This window comes from Cryptococcus neoformans, chromosome 2 (assembly GCF_000149385.1).
Source record: "Cryptococcus neoformans var. neoformans B-3501A chromosome 2, whole genome shotgun sequence".
Taxonomy (NCBI): Eukaryota; Fungi; Basidiomycota; class Tremellomycetes; order Tremellales; family Cryptococcaceae; genus Cryptococcus; species Cryptococcus deneoformans.
In genome coordinates this window covers 2,201,829-2,218,729 of record NC_009178.1, presented here as the reverse complement: position 1 = coordinate 2,218,729, position 16,901 = coordinate 2,201,829, and the positions used below count along the sequence as shown (strand labels likewise).

General features: G+C 51.0%; 7 protein-coding genes and 1 non-coding gene across 8 annotated transcripts; 5 read left to right on the top strand and 3 right to left on the bottom strand.

The window, feature by feature from the left end:
* Nucleotides 1-69: 69 nt before the first annotated feature.
* On the top strand, nt 70-1,448 carry CNBB5460 (hypothetical protein; the record flags this gene model as incomplete). The annotated part of the gene is made up of 6 exons (XM_771927.1): nt 70-284; nt 340-434; nt 482-560; nt 626-734; nt 787-962; nt 1,019-1,448. 6 exons carry the CDS (start codon nt 70-72, stop codon nt 1,446-1,448), a joined length of 1,104 nt encoding a protein of 367 aa, XP_777020.1.
* A 1,275-nt stretch (nt 1,449-2,723) lies between these two features.
* CNBB5450 (hypothetical protein) lies at nt 2,724-4,532 on the top strand (the record flags this gene model as incomplete). The annotated part of the gene is made up of 8 exons (XM_771926.1): nt 2,724-3,005; nt 3,049-3,207; nt 3,261-3,370; nt 3,427-3,586; nt 3,636-3,742; nt 3,798-3,832; nt 3,887-4,160; nt 4,226-4,532. The coding sequence occupies 8 exons, from the start codon at nt 2,724-2,726 to the stop codon at nt 4,530-4,532; spliced, it is 1,434 nt and encodes a 477-aa protein (XP_777019.1).
* Nucleotides 4,533-5,470: 938 nt separating this feature from the next.
* CNBB5440 (hypothetical protein) lies at nt 5,471-7,516 on the top strand (the record flags this gene model as incomplete). The annotated part of the gene is made up of 10 exons (XM_771925.1): nt 5,471-5,709; nt 5,788-5,819; nt 5,873-5,997; nt 6,048-6,211; nt 6,266-6,349; nt 6,409-6,585; nt 6,639-6,722; nt 6,779-7,062; nt 7,145-7,247; nt 7,318-7,516. 10 exons carry the CDS (start codon nt 5,471-5,473, stop codon nt 7,514-7,516), a joined length of 1,491 nt encoding a protein of 496 aa, XP_777018.1.
* Nucleotides 7,517-7,870: 354 nt separating this feature from the next.
* CNBB5430 (hypothetical protein) lies at nt 7,871-8,930 on the bottom strand (the record flags this gene model as incomplete). The annotated part of the gene is made up of 2 exons (XM_771924.1): nt 7,871-7,906; nt 7,968-8,930. 2 exons carry the CDS (start codon nt 8,928-8,930, stop codon nt 7,871-7,873), a joined length of 999 nt encoding a protein of 332 aa, XP_777017.1.
* A 249-nt stretch (nt 8,931-9,179) lies between these two features.
* On the top strand, nt 9,180-10,579 carry CNBB5420 (hypothetical protein; the record flags this gene model as incomplete). The annotated part of the gene is made up of 7 exons (XM_771923.1): nt 9,180-9,275; nt 9,348-9,406; nt 9,491-9,669; nt 9,794-9,972; nt 10,085-10,155; nt 10,221-10,294; nt 10,377-10,579. 7 exons carry the CDS (start codon nt 9,180-9,182, stop codon nt 10,577-10,579), a joined length of 861 nt encoding a protein of 286 aa, XP_777016.1.
* Nucleotides 10,580-11,989: 1,410 nt separating this feature from the next.
* CNBB5410 (hypothetical protein) lies at nt 11,990-14,853 on the bottom strand (the record flags this gene model as incomplete). The annotated part of the gene is made up of 3 exons (XM_771922.1): nt 11,990-12,004; nt 12,067-14,770; nt 14,810-14,853. The coding sequence occupies 3 exons, from the start codon at nt 14,851-14,853 to the stop codon at nt 11,990-11,992; spliced, it is 2,763 nt and encodes a 920-aa protein (XP_777015.1).
* Nucleotides 14,854-15,056: 203 nt separating this feature from the next.
* Nucleotides 15,057-16,459, top strand: CNBB5400 (hypothetical protein; the record flags this gene model as incomplete). Its single annotated transcript, XM_771921.1, has 5 exons — nt 15,057-15,105; nt 15,159-15,271; nt 15,310-16,200; nt 16,260-16,323; nt 16,377-16,459. 5 exons carry the CDS (start codon nt 15,057-15,059, stop codon nt 16,457-16,459), a joined length of 1,200 nt encoding a protein of 399 aa, XP_777014.1.
* A 160-nt stretch (nt 16,460-16,619) lies between these two features.
* CNBBt020 lies at nt 16,620-16,711 on the bottom strand. The gene is given in 2 exon segments: nt 16,620-16,656; nt 16,671-16,711. It is a non-coding gene; the product is annotated as a tRNA-Cys (tRNA).
* Nucleotides 16,712-16,901: the final 190 nt, after the last annotated feature.

Genomic DNA, 16,901 nt, shown 5'->3' with positions numbered 1-16,901 from the left:
ACTTGCGAACCAAATCATTATACCACATCACTCAAAATCTAATCTACAATATTCACTGCAATATCAACCATGCAGGGATACAGCAACGGCTACTCGACTCTTCCGCCGTCTCTTAACCCTAATCCTGTGATTGGGCAATACGCTCCGTCTCAGCAAGTGCAGCTTTCCGGTCAGCCTCGTCTTGGTTCGGTCCCTTCTTCTCAATCAAATGAAACTATCAAGGTCCAGCCATTGTTGTGCTCTGGCCACACTAGGCCTGTAACACATCTCCAATTCTCAAACGTGTGCGTGGTCGGTGATCGAGTTAAGTGTAATAATACGATACTGATGTGCGAGCAGGCTTGACGACGGAACATATCTCTTGATCTCAGCGTGTAAGGATGGAAATCCCATGCTCCGGAGCTGGCTCGGAGACTGGATCGGTACTTTCATCGGTATGTTACGGTAGCTTTGATTCAATTATATGCTAACAGAAATATAGGACACAAGGGTGCTGTGTGGTCTTCCAAAATTTCACTCGATACTTCTCGAGCTGTTACCGGTAGTGCGGATTTCACTGCGTACGTTACGCATGCGAATGGATGATGATAGATGGGTGATGACGAGTGTTGATGATGGATATTAGGAAGATCTGGGATACCTACAGTGGCGAAGCCCTTCACACTTTTTCTCACAACCACATTGTCCGCTCTGTCGCCTTGAACCCTCAACAAACCCCCCAATACCTCCTTACTGTGAGTAATCGCTTATATTTGCCTGCAGGACTTGTCTGATGGCGAATGACAGGGTGGACACGAGAAGAAAATCCGTCTCTTTGACCTTGGCCGACCTGACGCCGAACCTCTTGTCCTCGGCACCAACCCCGATGGCTTGTCTTGCGAAGGCATCATTAAGAGTCTCGTTTGGGATGAAGGTCAAAACGGAACCATGGGTGTCAGCGCTGCCGAAGATGGCAAAGTTCGGTACGTGCATTCTACATTTCTTGACCATTCGCAGTCACAACTAACTTTGATTTCAGATGGTGGGACCTCCGAACACTGAGCCAAATCGCCTCTCTCGACCTTGGTGAACCCATCTCTAGCATGGAACTCGCCCATGGCGGCGGCACCCTCAGCGTCACAGCAGGCAAGAATGTTCACTTCCTCGACATTCTCCGTCAACACCCTCCAGTTACCATCCCTCTTCCGCACCCCGTCACATCCGCTTCTCTCCACCCTTATCTACGTGACAGATTCGTTGCGGGTAGTACGTCTGACCCTTGGGTCCGAGTTTACGACCTTGATTCTGGCAAGGAGCGAGAAGTGTACAAGGGTCATCATGGACCCGTGCTATGTGCAAGCTACAGTCCTGATGGTGAGGTTTACGCGAGTGGTAGTGAGGATGGCACTATTAGGCTTTGGCAGACGAACCCTGGAAAAGCTTATGGGTTGTGGCAAACTTCAGACTAAGGTCTTATTGATAGTAACTTGAGGATGGATGCAGAGACAAGAAAAGATGGAGAACAGCAGAAGACGTAGCCTGTAAACTGTGTCACGTATGAGATAGACAAGCTGTAAAGGGATCTGGGACGCGAGGCACTCATGCCGTTGTCATTCATCGCCTGAGGATGAAACAAGACTGGGAATGGGATGGAGACCCAATTAATATTGAACGACATTGAATTCAGTATCGTTATGCTTATAAACAGTCCTATACAGCATATCCTCTTCCACAAGATCTTCATTCTACTATCACTTCAACGATACTTTTCTTCGGCAATTGTGATTGTAACTGCCGTTTCGAACTGAAGCATCTTTCTCCCCACCAGCATCCTCCATATTTTAGGATGACGCCCTCCTTGATTGCCTTTAAGGAGCTATCGATTATGTTCTTCGATGGGTAAAGTAGTTGCAGTAATCTTACACAGCTCAACATCATCATATAGGGTGTTTTAATGACCTGTTGATTGTACATATACTCACGACACCGATGTTATACTTTTCTTGGACCCTTCAGCTCCTTGCTTTCGTTTCCACGGAAGGTCCGTTAGCGCTCTTTGAAGGAGTATGTTTTGCTACCAATAGTTTTTCTTACGAGGATACATGTCCGTCGTTCGTCTGTGTCGTTTCTTAACTTGACCATTTCTGAATTTTTTCCTTGGCTTTTGACTGCATCTCTATTATTACTCACTACTACATCACAACGTCCCAATCTAATCTTATATCGATCCTCCGGAAGGTCATGAAGATAGTTGATGGTGCTGATGAACAGTTATCTCACTTGAGGCTCTTGTTTAACAATTAGGAACACAATTGATAAACGTTTTTACGTAATACATCTATGATGCCGCAAAGAACAACGACGACAAACAGTCACGATGCTGGGCCAATGCTGGGTTGTTCGTTCTCTTTTGAATTACACTATCATTAAAGTACTCGAGGCCGTATGACCTTATCCTTTGATGGTCATGAACCCCGCGCATACATAGACTGCCTTCTCGGCATGGGTGTTCGGTAGAATTGCCGCATAAGCGGTCGATCTCGGGTTTCTTTTTCCGCATACCCTGGAGGCACTCGGCCAACGCCTGAAGAGCCGAATCCGATAACGCGGACTCCCAAAATGGCGCGATAATGACAATGGCGATGGCTGTTCCGTCCGACCTTTTTAACTGCCAGTCTCCAAACGCTTCATCTTCCCATATAACGTACTGTAGCTCATTCTGATCCACATATCAATAGACTATCATGCCACCTTCGCGCGCCAGTACTAAGGTCATAGTTATCGGGGGCGGTGGTACTCTCGGGTCCTCTACTGCTCTTCACCTTTTACGAGCCGGTTACACTCCATCCAACATCACTGTGCTTGACACGTATCTAATCCCATCAGCACAGTCGGCTGGCAATGACCTCAATAAGATCATGGGTATTCGTATCAGGAATCCTGTAGATAAACAGTTGAGCCTGGAAGCAAGAGACATGTGGAGGAATGATGAAGTTTTCAAGCCTTATTTCCACAACACGGGAAGAGTAAGCGTGAAATTTCATCCATTAACTTGCTAACATCATACAGCTTGATTGTGCTCATACACCGGAGAGCATTGCATCTTTGCGTAAATCGTACGAGGCTATCTTAAAGGCCGGGAGCGGGCTCGAGAAGACCCACCATTGGCTGAGTACAGAAGATGAAATACTGGCTAGAGCCCCTTTGTTGGATCGGAAACAGATCAAAGTGAACCTTTTAATGTTGATTCTAAGGGTTTAATACTTATGAACGACTTTCAGGGATGGAAAGCTATTTACAGCGAAGATGGGGGCTGGCTTGCGGCGGCGAAAGCTATCAACAGTATCGGCCAGGTGTTGAAAGAGAAAGGTGTGACATTCGGATTCGGGAGGTGCGCAGAACCAACGTCTACTTGATATCCCTTCCTTTTCTGACCCTGTTAATTAGTGCGGGCTCATTCAAGAAACCCTTGTTTGACGAAGACGGTACCAAGGCCATCGGCATTGAGACAGTTGATGGTACGCAATATTTTGCCGACAAGGTCGTTCTGGCTGCCGGAGCTTGGAGTCCTACCCTCGTGGATTTGGAAGGGCAATGCTGTTCAAAGGTAAGGACCTTGCTATCGAGTTAGAGATATCCTTCTAACTTCACATCAGGCTTGGGTTTACGCCCATATGCAATTGACACCAGAAGAGGCTGCCGAATACAAGGAGTGTCCTGTGGTGTACAACTCTGAACTTGGGTTCTTCTTCGAGCCCAATGAGTGAGTCTCTTTATGAAGCTTCTACAGAGAATGTCGATTGATTAGGGCTGTATAGAAAAGGAGTCATCAAAGTGTGCGACGAATTCCCAGGTGCGTCATGTCCCCTTGTTTTTAAATATGAGCCAACCTTTTAACTTGCAACAGGGTTCACCCGTTTCAAGCAACATCAACCTTACGGCGCCTCCTCTACTAAACACATCTCTTTCCCGCGCTCCCATGCCAAACACCCTACCGATACCATTCCGGACGAGTCGGACGCATCTATCCGCCGTGCTATCTCTGCCTTTTTACCGAGATTCAAAGAAAAAGAACTGTTCAACAGAGCACTGTGCTGGTGTACAGATACCGCCGATGCCAATCTTTTGATATGCGAACATCCCAAATGGAAAAATTTTATCTTAGCTACAGGGGATAGTGGGTAAGTCATTTCTATATTACAAACTGAGGGTCATGCCACTGAAATTGATTCCTCAATTTTTATAGACATTCATTCAAAATTCTTCCCAATATCGGTAAACATGTCGTTGAACTTATAGAAGGTACCCTTGCCGAGGACTTGGCTGAGAGCTGGAGATGGAGACCTGGAAGCGGTGACCCCCTGATCTCTCGTCGGGCAGCCCCTGCAAGGGATCTTGCTGATCTTCCAGGATGGAACCATGATGAGCCCTCGGATGACGATATGGATGTAAAGGATGTCGCTGTATCGCTTGCTTCTGTGAAAATTGGCGAAAACATCGGGGAGAAGGTTGTGGAAGATGGAGCACGAGTCGGAGTCAAAGTTCTAGCTTAGTGGTACTTAGAGAGTTAGATGTTGGCAGCATACAGGGTCCTATGGGAATGCAGCACTTTTCTTCTATTCCTACTGCTTCATAACGAGCTGCTGGTGAAATACAGACCAAAGATCGTACATTGGCATAGTGGGCACGGTATCGTCTAGGAACTACCATGATTTTTCGTTGTTGTTGCTGCAATGAATCGTTTCTTGTCATGTCCTGGCATCAGCTGATAAGCTCTCGTATGAAACCAAGAATATCAAATGATTGCACCCTGTGAATGAAGCGGCGTGATTTTCAAGTGACTACCGTACTGGAGTCCTTGGACTCCAGAATGGTGGTGCAGTGGCAGAAGTGGACCTAACGAAGAGACGCAGCAACAAGGCAGAAGAACATGTGTCAAAAGTAGTCCGCGATATCGGTATTTTAAGCACCAATTAGCGTGAATTGATATCGCGTAAAATAGGTCTCGGTCATATTCCAGGCGTTCGGGTTTCGAAATCCGAGATAAATGCTGGTCTCGTCCAATGGCTTTCCTTTGCATCTCTTCATCCACGTCTCCGGCATCTATCAGTATAATGGCCCGATTCCGTGTTGTCGGACTCCTTGCTCAGCTTATTGCTGGTTTTCAATAGCTCATGACCCCGTGATCTCTCGCCCAAGACCGTAAAAACGGATTGTTATCTGGTGAATTGCGCATTCACCTAGATAGGCGGTACGTATGTTAACGGATAAAGCGGCAAACATGATATATCGCACTCATAGGAGAATATATAAACTGTAAGTGTTAAAGGGCTTTTGCTTTCAGTCGATACCCCATCTCCAGCAGCATCCATTCTAAAACATTCTAAAACGTTCTCCACAGTCAATAACGATACACCTGACCAATCCATCAACTTCGGTCCGTATATCAAACTCTCCACAACTCCATCTCGATCTAGCACGACCCTCCATTATGTCAAAGGCCGATACTCCTAAAGAGGAATTGCCTCAGACCCACTTCGATGCTTCTAATCAGGCGGTTGACTGGGATGCGTACAAGAAGGAGGTCCCCTTATGGAAGAGAATCCATAACCACAGTTTGACGCAGATGTTGCTCATGAGCGTTCAGGCATTCTGCGGACCAGCCATGTCAGATGCTATCTCAGGATTAGGTGGTGGTGGGTTGGCAAGTCCCCAAACTTCTAATATCGCGTGAGTGGTTATCTGTTGACACCCGTGTTCAATACATGAAGACGAGAACTAACCCAAGCCCTCTTCCTCTCTTTATAGTAACGCCATCAACTATGCATTCTTGGCCATAAGTGAGTTTGTCGTTCGTTACCATTTCTTGAGCCTCACTGACGCATTTCATCAGCATGTTTCCTGGGAGGTCCTCTTGTGAACAAGCTTGGTACAAAATGGTCTCTCGTACTGGGCGCCATGTCTTTTCCCATTCAAGGAGCTTCATATTACTGCAACAGCAAATTCGGCACACAATGGGTAAGTGTATTTCGCTTCCTTTCAAGAACAATCACTCATGACCATGATAGTTTCTCATCTTCGGTGCTTTCGTCAGCGGTATCGGAACAGGTTGCTGGTATGTAGCGGAAGCAGGTACAATCATGTCTATCTCTCCTACTGGTGCTCGTGGAAAATACCTCGCTCTGTGGATTGTCTCTCGTAATCTCGGTCAGCTAATTGGAGGAGCTATCAAGTAAGTCATACATGATGTCTGCTGCATTTGATGCTGACATACTATGGGTAATAGTCTTTCAAAAAACCACACAGCTGGCGTAGACGGCGGAGTTACTCCAGATACATACATTGCGTTTTTAATCATCGAAAGCTTGGCGTACGTACCAAATTTGCCCATTTTTACCTTGATTCTCATATTCATTATTTCCCTGACAGCTTCCCCTTTGCCTTCCTGATCTCCCCGCTCCATAACGTCGTACGATCGGATGGTACTCGAATCAGAGTGTCCAAGCCTCTTTCAACAAAGCAAGAGTTCAGGCAAATCTTGACCACCATGACATCTAAGCTCGTCTTGCTCTCGGCTATCTGGGCTATTTGGTCATTCTTCTACAGGTGAGTCGAGTCATCAGCCCCATCAAAGAGGGCGCAGACTAATGCTTCCATAGTGGTACATGGTCTACTTACCTTGCCACTTACTTTTCCACTCGAGCTCGAGCCTTATCATCCCTTGTCTCTCCGTTCTTCTGCATGTAAGTCTACACGCTCGAGGTAAAGCCCATAGCTGACCACTCTTTCCTGCTATCAGTATTGGCTGTTTCGGCCTTGGTTTTATCCTCGATATCAAGGGTCTCAGCCAACGACGCCGTGCTCAGCTCGGTCTGTTTACTGTCATCATCTTGAACACCGCCGTCTACATCTGGACCATCATCATGCAAGTCAGATTCAACCGCAATAACCCCGGAGCCATCGACTGGAACGACTCCCTCTATCCTTCTGCATTCCTTCCTTACTTCTTTGTGCAAACAACCGGACCTCTTTCTCAGAGTTACATGTACTGGCTTATCTCGTCATTTGCTAAAGATGCTCAGTGTAAGTGTCTTTTCACTTTGTGTCCTATCTCCACAACTGGAACAGAAACTGAATTGATCATTATTTGCGTTGCTCCATGTAGCCAACGTTCGTAATGGCTCTCTTTTCAGGTGTCTCGAAGCAATCGGTCAAGCCATCTCTTTCGGCATGAACACCCAGATTTCTACAAGCCCTCTCATTGGCGTGTACGTGTGGTTTTTCAACCTTTTGTCATGCCTTTTGTTTCTTGAATATCAACTGATATTTTTTTTACAGCTGTGTAACATTCGGTCTTATGGCTGCTGCGCTCATCCCTATGCTCTTGCTTGTCAACACTACTCCGGACAAGATCCCTGCCGACGAACTGATGGAGGAGGAACAGCAGCAAGGAGTAGCAGCACAGGATATGAAGGAAAAAGAAGACACAGGAGAGAAGGAGGAAGATGTCTCGGTGTTCGTTTCTCCGGCCCATTAAAGGTCAAGTCTTTTTATACAAATACACAGGTTGTTAAGAAGTCATAAAAGTTGTCACATGATTGAGCATTTTCATTATCGTTTGTAGAGTTTTATGTGAATTGGTTTAATCGAACGACTTGTTCTGGCTAGGCCAGTAAGTATCGAATATCAGCGATACTATTCACCATCTCGTTGTAAGATATCCCATGAAATCAGCATACCGTCAAGCTGCCAGCCAATCTGGCAATCAAAACTCCTGACATTGTTATTATTCAGTTCCATTTCGCAAGGCGTGTGATAAGTATGCATCCTCTCCCTCTCCTTCCTTCCATGTTCCTCTCATGCTTCCATTCGCCATTCCCATGCAAACCATCTATTTACCCAACCTCTTTCTCAACGCCCTAGTTGCCTAAATCATTCTCGTTAGTACAGGATTAAAATGAAATCTGAGCGCAAAGACCAAAACATACCTTTCTCCTCTTCTTGTGCTTGTGCTTTGAAATCTTCTTTCTCCTCTTCCTCTTCACACTATCCATACTCACGTTTTTCTCATCCGTCTCAAGTCTAGCCAGGACACCGGCAAGTTCACTAACAACTTGATTTAAATCCGCATCCTTGCTTCCCCCGGCTTGCACATTGTCCTTCTCAACGGCCAGAGATTCACCCTTATGCTCCATCATGGCCAAAACTTCTCGCCATTCTTGCTCATTCCGCGCCTTGAGCGAAGCAGACTTGTTCTCAAGCAGCGCAGAGATGCTTGAGAATTCCATCTCGGGCGTTCCGAAGAACTGGTGCTCCATCTCTGCGTTATTGAGAAGGATAGGCTGGGAGCTGACTACCCTCAGGTGCTCAGTTAGAGCGTTCACTCCCTCATCTTCGACAGTGGAAGACGGGGTCTTCATCACGGGTTCTGCGAACAGATCGTCCCCAGTCCCGTCCGGCCGAGAAGTAAAAGTCGGGGATGTGTAAATCTTCGTACCGAGGTGAAGCGGCAAAGGATGGGCAGGGTGGGTGAACGCATGGTACAGCTTGAATTGCTCAGGGTAGAGGTAAATGGGTCGGAATTCGTTGGTATGGTTCAAAGCGGGGACGGGGTGGGTAAAGTGAAGACGGGGAGTACGGGGGATGGAGGACGAAGGAGGTTCGGGGACGGTAGGGTAGCTAGACGCTTGAGCGTGGGTGTGAGCGGTTTCGGAATGGGGGTAGGTAGAGGAGTATCGCGGTTTACGCCCCTTGCCAGCAGCGTCAACGGGACGAAGAGGTTTCGCGAGACTGGCACTGGCGGCGGTGGTGCTTGCCTGCTTTTTAGCTTTGGGCAGCGCGAGTCGAGGCCTGATCCTGCCCCTTGTGTGTGGTCTGGGCGCGGGGATGTGCGCGAGGGCGGAAGGGGCGGGATGTGAAGATGCCGAGGAGTAGAGACGGCGAACGAGCATCCTGGGCGGGTGGGCGATGTGGAAATGCGATGGAAAAAGGCAGCAAAAGGGAAAACTCGACGAACCGTTCTCTCCGTTTCGCTCCATACTTAACACCGCGTAATTAGGTTAATTATTTGTAATTAACACCCAACGAGATTTTTGGGCGGGGCTGATGTTTTCGATTGAGAAGCCACGAACAAAAATACGACAACGACCAAGTCCAAGTTCCATCTCCTCATGTCGAAACGAACAAGGGAAGAATCAGAAATGGAAGCAGGGCCCTCAACCGCTTCGCCAGGTGTATCCGTTTCTCCTGCCCCTGCACTTACCGCCGGTGAAGTGCAATTGCTCAAAGTTCCTCAAGTGAGTGGTCAAACCATCTATTCGTCCGGCTTCTGCCTTTTTGTATGCGCAGAATTCTGATGGGGTCTGTAGAAACGATTCTACCGGCAAAGAGCACATGCCAACGTGTTCATCGACCATGAGCTCGACTAGTACGTTCACTCTTCTCTACCAAACAAAAGTCACGACTTACGCTCATGCCTTTTTTCCTTTTCTCCCTATGAAAATAAAAATAGCCCCAAAAGGCCAGAATTGATGGACTGGTCAACACACTACCCTGCATACTTTTCCCAACCTAACGAGGATGGAACCATCACCCAGGGCGAGAAAAAGGTTGAATGGGCGGACGTTGGATGTGGGTTTGGTGGATTGTTAATGGCGCTTGCTCCCCTTTTCCCCGAAAAGCTCATGCTCGGTACGTCCACACGACGCTTTTACTCGGTCCTTTAAGCTCACCCTCTACACTTCTCTCTGGTCCCCCCTCTCCCGTCCCCTTTCTCCATTTCTCCACTTTCCTTTGGGTTATTCCTTTTAAATAGGTATGGAAATTAGAACATCCGTCACCAAGTACGTGACCGACCGTATCGCCGCTACCCGTCAAGCCCAATCACTCTTACCCGCCGATTCGGTCGACACCAAACCGGGAGGATACCAGAACGTATCTGTGATCAAGGCGAATAGTATGAAGCACATGCCTAATTTCTTCGCAAAGGGACAGGTATGTGTCTATTTCTTCTTGGGTATGGGGGATATCGGCTGGGGTGCGCTGGGAAGGGGGTGTGGGGGGGAGAGCTAGTTTTGAAGGAAGCTGATATGGAACTCGATCGTAGCTTGAAAAGATATTTTTCCTCTTCCCGGATCCTCATTTCAAGAACCGCAAACACAAGGCTAGGATCATCACGTATGTAGTCTTCTCAAAAACTCTGCAAGTTGGACATATGAGTATTAACAAGACTAAATCTACAGCCCCGCTTTATTAGCAGAATACGCATACGTCCTTCGGCCCGGTGGGATTTTGTACACCGTCACCGACGTCAAAGGTTCGATCTCTTCCATCTTCCTCCCCCTTTGCCCTTTATTCATCTACTAACGTTTCCCTTCACTCCCCGCTTACAAAACCAGACCTCCACGAATGGATGGCCCACCACCTCCACGCGCACCCTCTCTTCGAATACATCCCCACCGAAACTCTGTCGGACGACCCCATCCTGGAAGCGGCGCGTACAGCGACAGAGGAAGGACAAAAAGTTGAGAGAAATAAGGGCGATAAATGGGTAGCTTGTTTCAGGAGGAAGGAGGATCCGAAAGAGGAGGATGAGGATTAGAATGAGGATTAGAATGAGGATTGGATTGGGTTAGAGATCGGGGGATTCAAAAGAGAGTAACAAACGGTTCTTTTTTGTTTTTGTTCGAGTGTGTCTTTTCTAGCATGGGTTATGGTTTTTTTTTGTGCATTTGCAGAAATACATAAACTCTGCGGGTCAGGTATGCGGTATTCCATTGTCCCTCATGAACAAAGAAATCAAAGAAATCCACGAGTCATCACCCCAAAGGACCCCCCGGCTGTATAAGTACTCCATTATTCCCGCATACACCTTTTATACATTTCTCTCCTCGTACTTGTATCTACTAACAACTTATATAACCCTATTACTCTTCAGCTCAACCCTGCAAACTGCCTGAAGAGAGACAATGCCATACCCCAGACCACCTCATGTACGTCCTCTCTATTAATCTTTGACCATGGTTGATGGCCTCCTTGGCAGACAATCCAACTCGTCATCCCCCACTTGCTCACCGACTCTCAATTCGAGATGGTCGAAGACCTTACTTTCATGCACTTTGAGAGTACCTTGGGTACGTCCCTCCTCCTTGTCTCGCGTCGCGTCGCGTCGCGTCGCGTCATGTCCTGTATCTTCCTTGAGCTAGAGAAAAAAGCTCACGAGAAACAAAAGAAGCATGGCCTATAAGCCTCAAGATCATTACCGAACTGAACGAATCTATCCCTCTCCCTGCTCCTGCTCCCGCTCCCCATTCCCCTCCACCATCCTCAAAAGAACCCCACAGAACGAATCACAAAGAAGAAGAAGCAGAACAACAACAACAGAGAGAATCAGAAACGACGACGACAAGGATTAGCGTCTCCACATCCAAAGAATGGGATCCAGCGAGTGAAGAGGCTGTGAGGCGGATAGTGAGGAATATATTGGTCGAGATTCTTGGCGGGGGGTGAGTTTTCGTTATCGCTCGCTGCCTCAACCTTTTCACACCCCCTTTTTACTGATTATCAAGGAATTGGTAGGATCCAAGTCAAGCGTGGATAAGCTCATTGTATTTCCTTAACAGTAGACAGCCACCGCATGCCAGATGATATTTGATGGGAATGCGGGGTGTATCATGTACTTTTTTTCATATATAGAGAAATCATTTCAATTGGAGAAGACACTTGCTAGGGGCTTGACAGTCAACCTCTTTTTATTCTCAAAATCGATTCACATACGCTCCCCTTTTCTGTTTTTTATCACTACCAATTGATTAAACCATGCACATCTGGCTTTTCCATCACGCCCCGTTTCACCACTATCATTTCCCCATCCTCATGCTCTTGTGGCGTACTCCAATCCCCAATCCCAATCCCAATCCCAATCCCAATCCCAATCCCCCAATCCCAAACCTAAACCTAGACCTCGATCCCAAGCCCCAAACACCAGTCATCCATCTAAACACGGTTGACTCTAACTGCCATTCACCTAAACCACACACACGCATCAGCTTTTTCCCAAAAAAAAAAAAAAAACAAAAAACCACCCACCTTGCTTTTCACAGTCGTCAAATACTGCGCATAACTCGACATCCTATCCATCCGATCTTCCACCAACAAACTCAACGCCCAGCTCCTCAACGCCGGCTCGGCATCACTCTTCACCACATACACCTGCGGCCTATACACTCCCCTCCTCATCTCCCTCGTCTTATCCACCACATTACACACCCTCTCCGAGAAGGGGTTATCCAGTCTCGGGAGGGTATATTTCCCGCCCTGGAGTTCGTGGTATGACGCGAGGTCAAAGACGTCTTGGATCAGGCGCGGGACGGCGTCGTGCCCGACCCAGAGGAAGATGTTTTGTCCATCCTCGATTAAGAATAAACCGTGGCGCTCGAGTTTCTCCGACGTGAGGTTCAGCGCCGGGGGCAATATCATCGCCCCGTCATCGCCGCCAATCGTACCGGCCTCGGGCGGCATATTATGGAGAGAGTAAAACCTCGGGTGGATATACGGAATCAGCGTCTGGCAGGGAAGCGTGGTGAGCAGACATTGGGCATAGGCCCGCAAGTCTGGAGGGATCGAGGCGCCTTCACGCAGTCCGACGTGCTTTGTCAGCGCGCAACACAGCAGGGGGAGGAGCAACAGGTTTTCAGGCACGGCGAGCTGGGCGGAGGCGCCGCCGGCGGCAGAGGTCACCTGGTTCTTGTACACCGTCAACATTTCTCCCAGCCTGTTTGTGACGTGGTTCCGCGCATCGTCCAGGCTGTGTGACATGCTTCTCTCCACAGCCTTGTTGGCGAGGTAGGTCGCGAGCGCGATCTGGTCCGCCGAGGTGTACAGCTCGGCGATACTGTCCGTCGTCGGCATCGCCTGGGTGATCACCCTGATCCGTCGTTCGCCATAGCATGTGGTATGCAAAACAGCGGTTTGGATGACGACGAATGAGCCCTTGATATCATCCTCGATCTGGAGCTCGATCACATAGTTTTGGTCTTGCGGTACGACGGGCAGCGCGAGCAGGTCGGTCGATCGGATGAAGAAATTGCCGTGGAAGGCAGACATGCGGATCCCCCTCGACGCACGGACCCTGATCACCGCCTCGAGACCGATGGGCATCGCCAGCACTTTACCAAACTCGGTCGCAAACTTGATCGCATCCTCGCTCCTCGAGGCGTTGAAGCCTGGGTAGAGATAGGTCTGGCCGGCAGTGTATCGGGGCAGACAACCCAGTGTGGCGACATCGGTGTACGTCCCGCTGAACAGGAACATGTCGACCGAGACTTGGTTCTTGGAACACTCGATCGCAAACGTCTTGTACCAGTTGTTGCCGGCATTGAGGAGCTGAGATTCTTTCGATGTACCGAGCAGCTTGGGATCATCTCGCGCCTTGAGCACACCCTCGCCAATGGTCGGGAGGGAAGCGCCCAGCGCGATAATCTTACCGCCAATCTTCCCAATAAGCTGGTGGGCGGCCTGCAAACCCGAGCCGAGCGCGGAACCGACGGTGTGCGAGTCTTGGAACATGTCTGACAGCTTGGCAAGCAGGGATTCGATAGCGGGGCGAGATTCGGTCAGGTTGACGAGCAAGTCGACGGGTTTCGGGAGGAAGACGTCTGTCAGGTCGGGGACGACGAGCATGCCGGCTTCGGTCGCGTCGGCGGGCAAGGAGAAGAAATGGAGGCTGGTGGAGACGGCGATGATGGCGACCTTTGTGCGGTTATCGGCATTCGGCAACGAGTCGAGTGATTCGAGAATGGTGCGCGCGGCGACGGCGACCATGCCGCTTTGGATCGCAGCGGATGAAACGTCAATGACAAAGGCATATACGGGCGGCTGAGGCGGCCGGACCATGTACTCTGTCGGCGCGACGAATTCGACGACGGCGTGATTCAGTTCCTTGCGCGCCCACCTGTCCGCCGGCTTCTCTGCACGCTGGTCCCAGTCAAACAGCTGCGGCACTTCGTTGCTCAGACCACACATGCAGCACTTCCACCTGTTCCCGCCTTCGATAAACGTGACAAACGGGTTGATGTACGCCCTGCACCGCCTGCATCGCGCAATCACGCCGTCCTCGACCACCGGCACATCGGGATCATTGTCCGTCTCGCGAATGGATCGGTAAGGCGCCATGACGAGCGCAAGCGGCAGCTTGGACTTGTTCAGCAAAGACTGCGTGGTGGGCATGGCGTTGAGGGTGCAGCGCTGGTACGACGGATCCGGCTGGGAGTGGGCGGACGACGTGACGCTCGCGTTGGCGGGGAGGAGGGCAGGCGGAGGCGGGTTGTCGAGCGCGGCGACGTCCGGCTGGAGACCTATCAGGTTGACCGTCTTGGTCTTTGTCGAGTGCAGCTGCTTCTCGGCATAGCCCGCGCCCTGGTACGCACCGGCAGCCGCGCCAGCGACGGGCGCGGCGCCGGGAGCAATGTTCATCTGCTGGAACTGGCCGGCGACGTGGTCCACAGCGGCGTACGGCGGCTGCTGCACGGGCTGCTGGCCCTCGAAGCCGGGGGTGATGAACTGCGGTGTGCCCTGCTCGGCGTAGCCCGCGACCGGCTGGGGGGGGCCGACGTGCGGGGCGGGCGTGTCGTAGGCGTGGGCGTACATGGCGGAGGGGTAGGCCCGGCGGCCGTGGCGCTGGGGGGGGGCGTGCGGGGTGGGGGAGGTGGGGAAGGTGGGGTTGAGGGGGACCTCCCACTGGGACCTGCCTGTGCTCTGGTCGACATAGATGTAGGCGTTCGCCTGGGGATCCCTGCGTTACGTCAGCGCGGGCGGGCGGGGGGCGGCGTACCATCTGGCTTCCCAGCCCTGGGGGAGCATGATCGGTTGGGACATTGGATACGCGGGGACGGCGGAGGGAGCTGCTGGGGGGCGGAGGGAGCTGCTGGGGCGCGCAGAGATGGAGACAGATGCAGACACCCGCCACGTCGCGGGATTGGTATAGTCCCGCTTACGTAATTGCTACCCGGCGGTGCCCGCCTGCATGATGCATGCTCGTAAACAGTCCGTTAGAGATGATACACCGACACAACTGCACGATGCTGCAGACCGACCTGCTCGCCCCCGCGCACGCAGACCTCGTCACCCGTACGTCCCGTCGCCCCGTCGCCTGTCCCCGGCGCAGCTCACTCCGCCTGCAGACCTCACGTACGACTACTACGGCGAACGCCTCGCAACATGTTCCGCCGACCAGCGCATAAAGGTCTTTCGGAAAGACGAGCACGGTAAATGGGCCGAGGACGCCAACTGGAAGGTGAGTGCACAGACCGCCGGCGCCGGCTTACCGCAAAGGCCCACGACGCGCCCATCCTCCACCTCTCCTTCTCGCACCCGATCCACGGCTCCCTCCTCGCCTCGTGCTCCCACGACCGCACAATCCGTATCTGGGAAGAACCCTCCTTTTCCACGTCCGCCACCGCCCCCGCCGCCTCCACCTCGCGCGCATGGCTCGAGCGCGGTATCCTCACCGGCCCCACCGGCGCCATCCGCTCCGTCCAATTCGGCCCCCCGGACCCCGCCCACGGCCTGCGTGTGGCCAGCATCGCCACCGACGGATACCTGCGCGTCCACACCTCGCTCGACCCGAGCCTGAACGACTGGTCAGAGGTCGTCAGGATCCACGTCCCTTCCCTTCCCGGCCCGTCCTCCGCGCCCAGCGACGACGGCGGCACCGGCACAGCGTCCTCCTCTGCCGCGGGCACGGGTCTCACAGGGACACTTGCCATGGCCAGTGCCGCGGGCGACAGTGGGGGCACGAGCCATCACCCGCACACATCTGAACTGGCCACGGGCGGATGGGGACTCAGCTGGTGTAAAGAACGATGGTGGGGTCCTCTCATCGCCGTCTTTGCAGGTACCTCCCCTTCCCTCAAACTCGTCTCCCTCTCCCCTACCCCATCATGCGTCCTGCTCCTCACTCCCTCCTCCACTCCTTCCACCACCTCTTCCGGCCCCACCCAGTACGCCCCACTAACATGCCTCGCATGGGCACCCAACTGCGGGAGAAACTACCACCTCTTGGCCACCGGCGCTCGTGACGGCACCATCAGGATATGGCGAGTCGAACCCCCCGGCGAACGGGGCAGAGTCGATTACGACACTGGCGGCGAAGTGGTCAAAGAGTGGAGGGGGCAGTGTACCGGCGAGTTTGGAAAAGGTGGAGCAAGGATCGGCACGGTGGATGTACGTCCTCTCCTTTCTCTCCCGTCCCACTCGAAACTAACCTTTGGCTTGGCCCACAGTGGAACGCAACAGGTACAATGCTATCTACAACAGACGACGAAGGTATCGTCAGAATATACAAACGTGCGTTCTTTGATCCCCGGACATGACCACAACTAACATCCCTGATGCGCTAGCTACGTACGCAAGAAGCTGGAGTCTCCTCGGATCGTTGGCGGCGGAAGAACCTCCCCTGGAAGACGGTTTGAATGGCCATTAAAAATCCTCGAAGCAAGAGGCGATAAAGTTACATTTTATTTAATATGTATAGCATCAGCAAATGCCAGACTAGACAAAAATGCATGCATACTTGAAAACAAATCGATAGCCAAAAAGTTCTAAACTGGATCGACTACTAAAAAAACAAAAACAAGGAAAAAAGTGGGAAGTGGGATTCGAACCCACGACCTACCGATGATTACAAATATAAAATTGCAATCGGTTGCTCTAACCAAAACTGAGCTACTCCCACGCACACTTGTTTCTGCTTTTGTCGCACTTCCTATCACATTGTACATATCCCCTTGGGAAGAAGAGTTATACAAACCCATCAAGAAACCGCAACCGACTTGTTTTTGTTCACTCGTTCTCTTTTCGCTGTTTTAAACGACTGCTCTGAGTATCCCAACGCGTGTCGTAGTTACTTCACACGAAGCCCAATA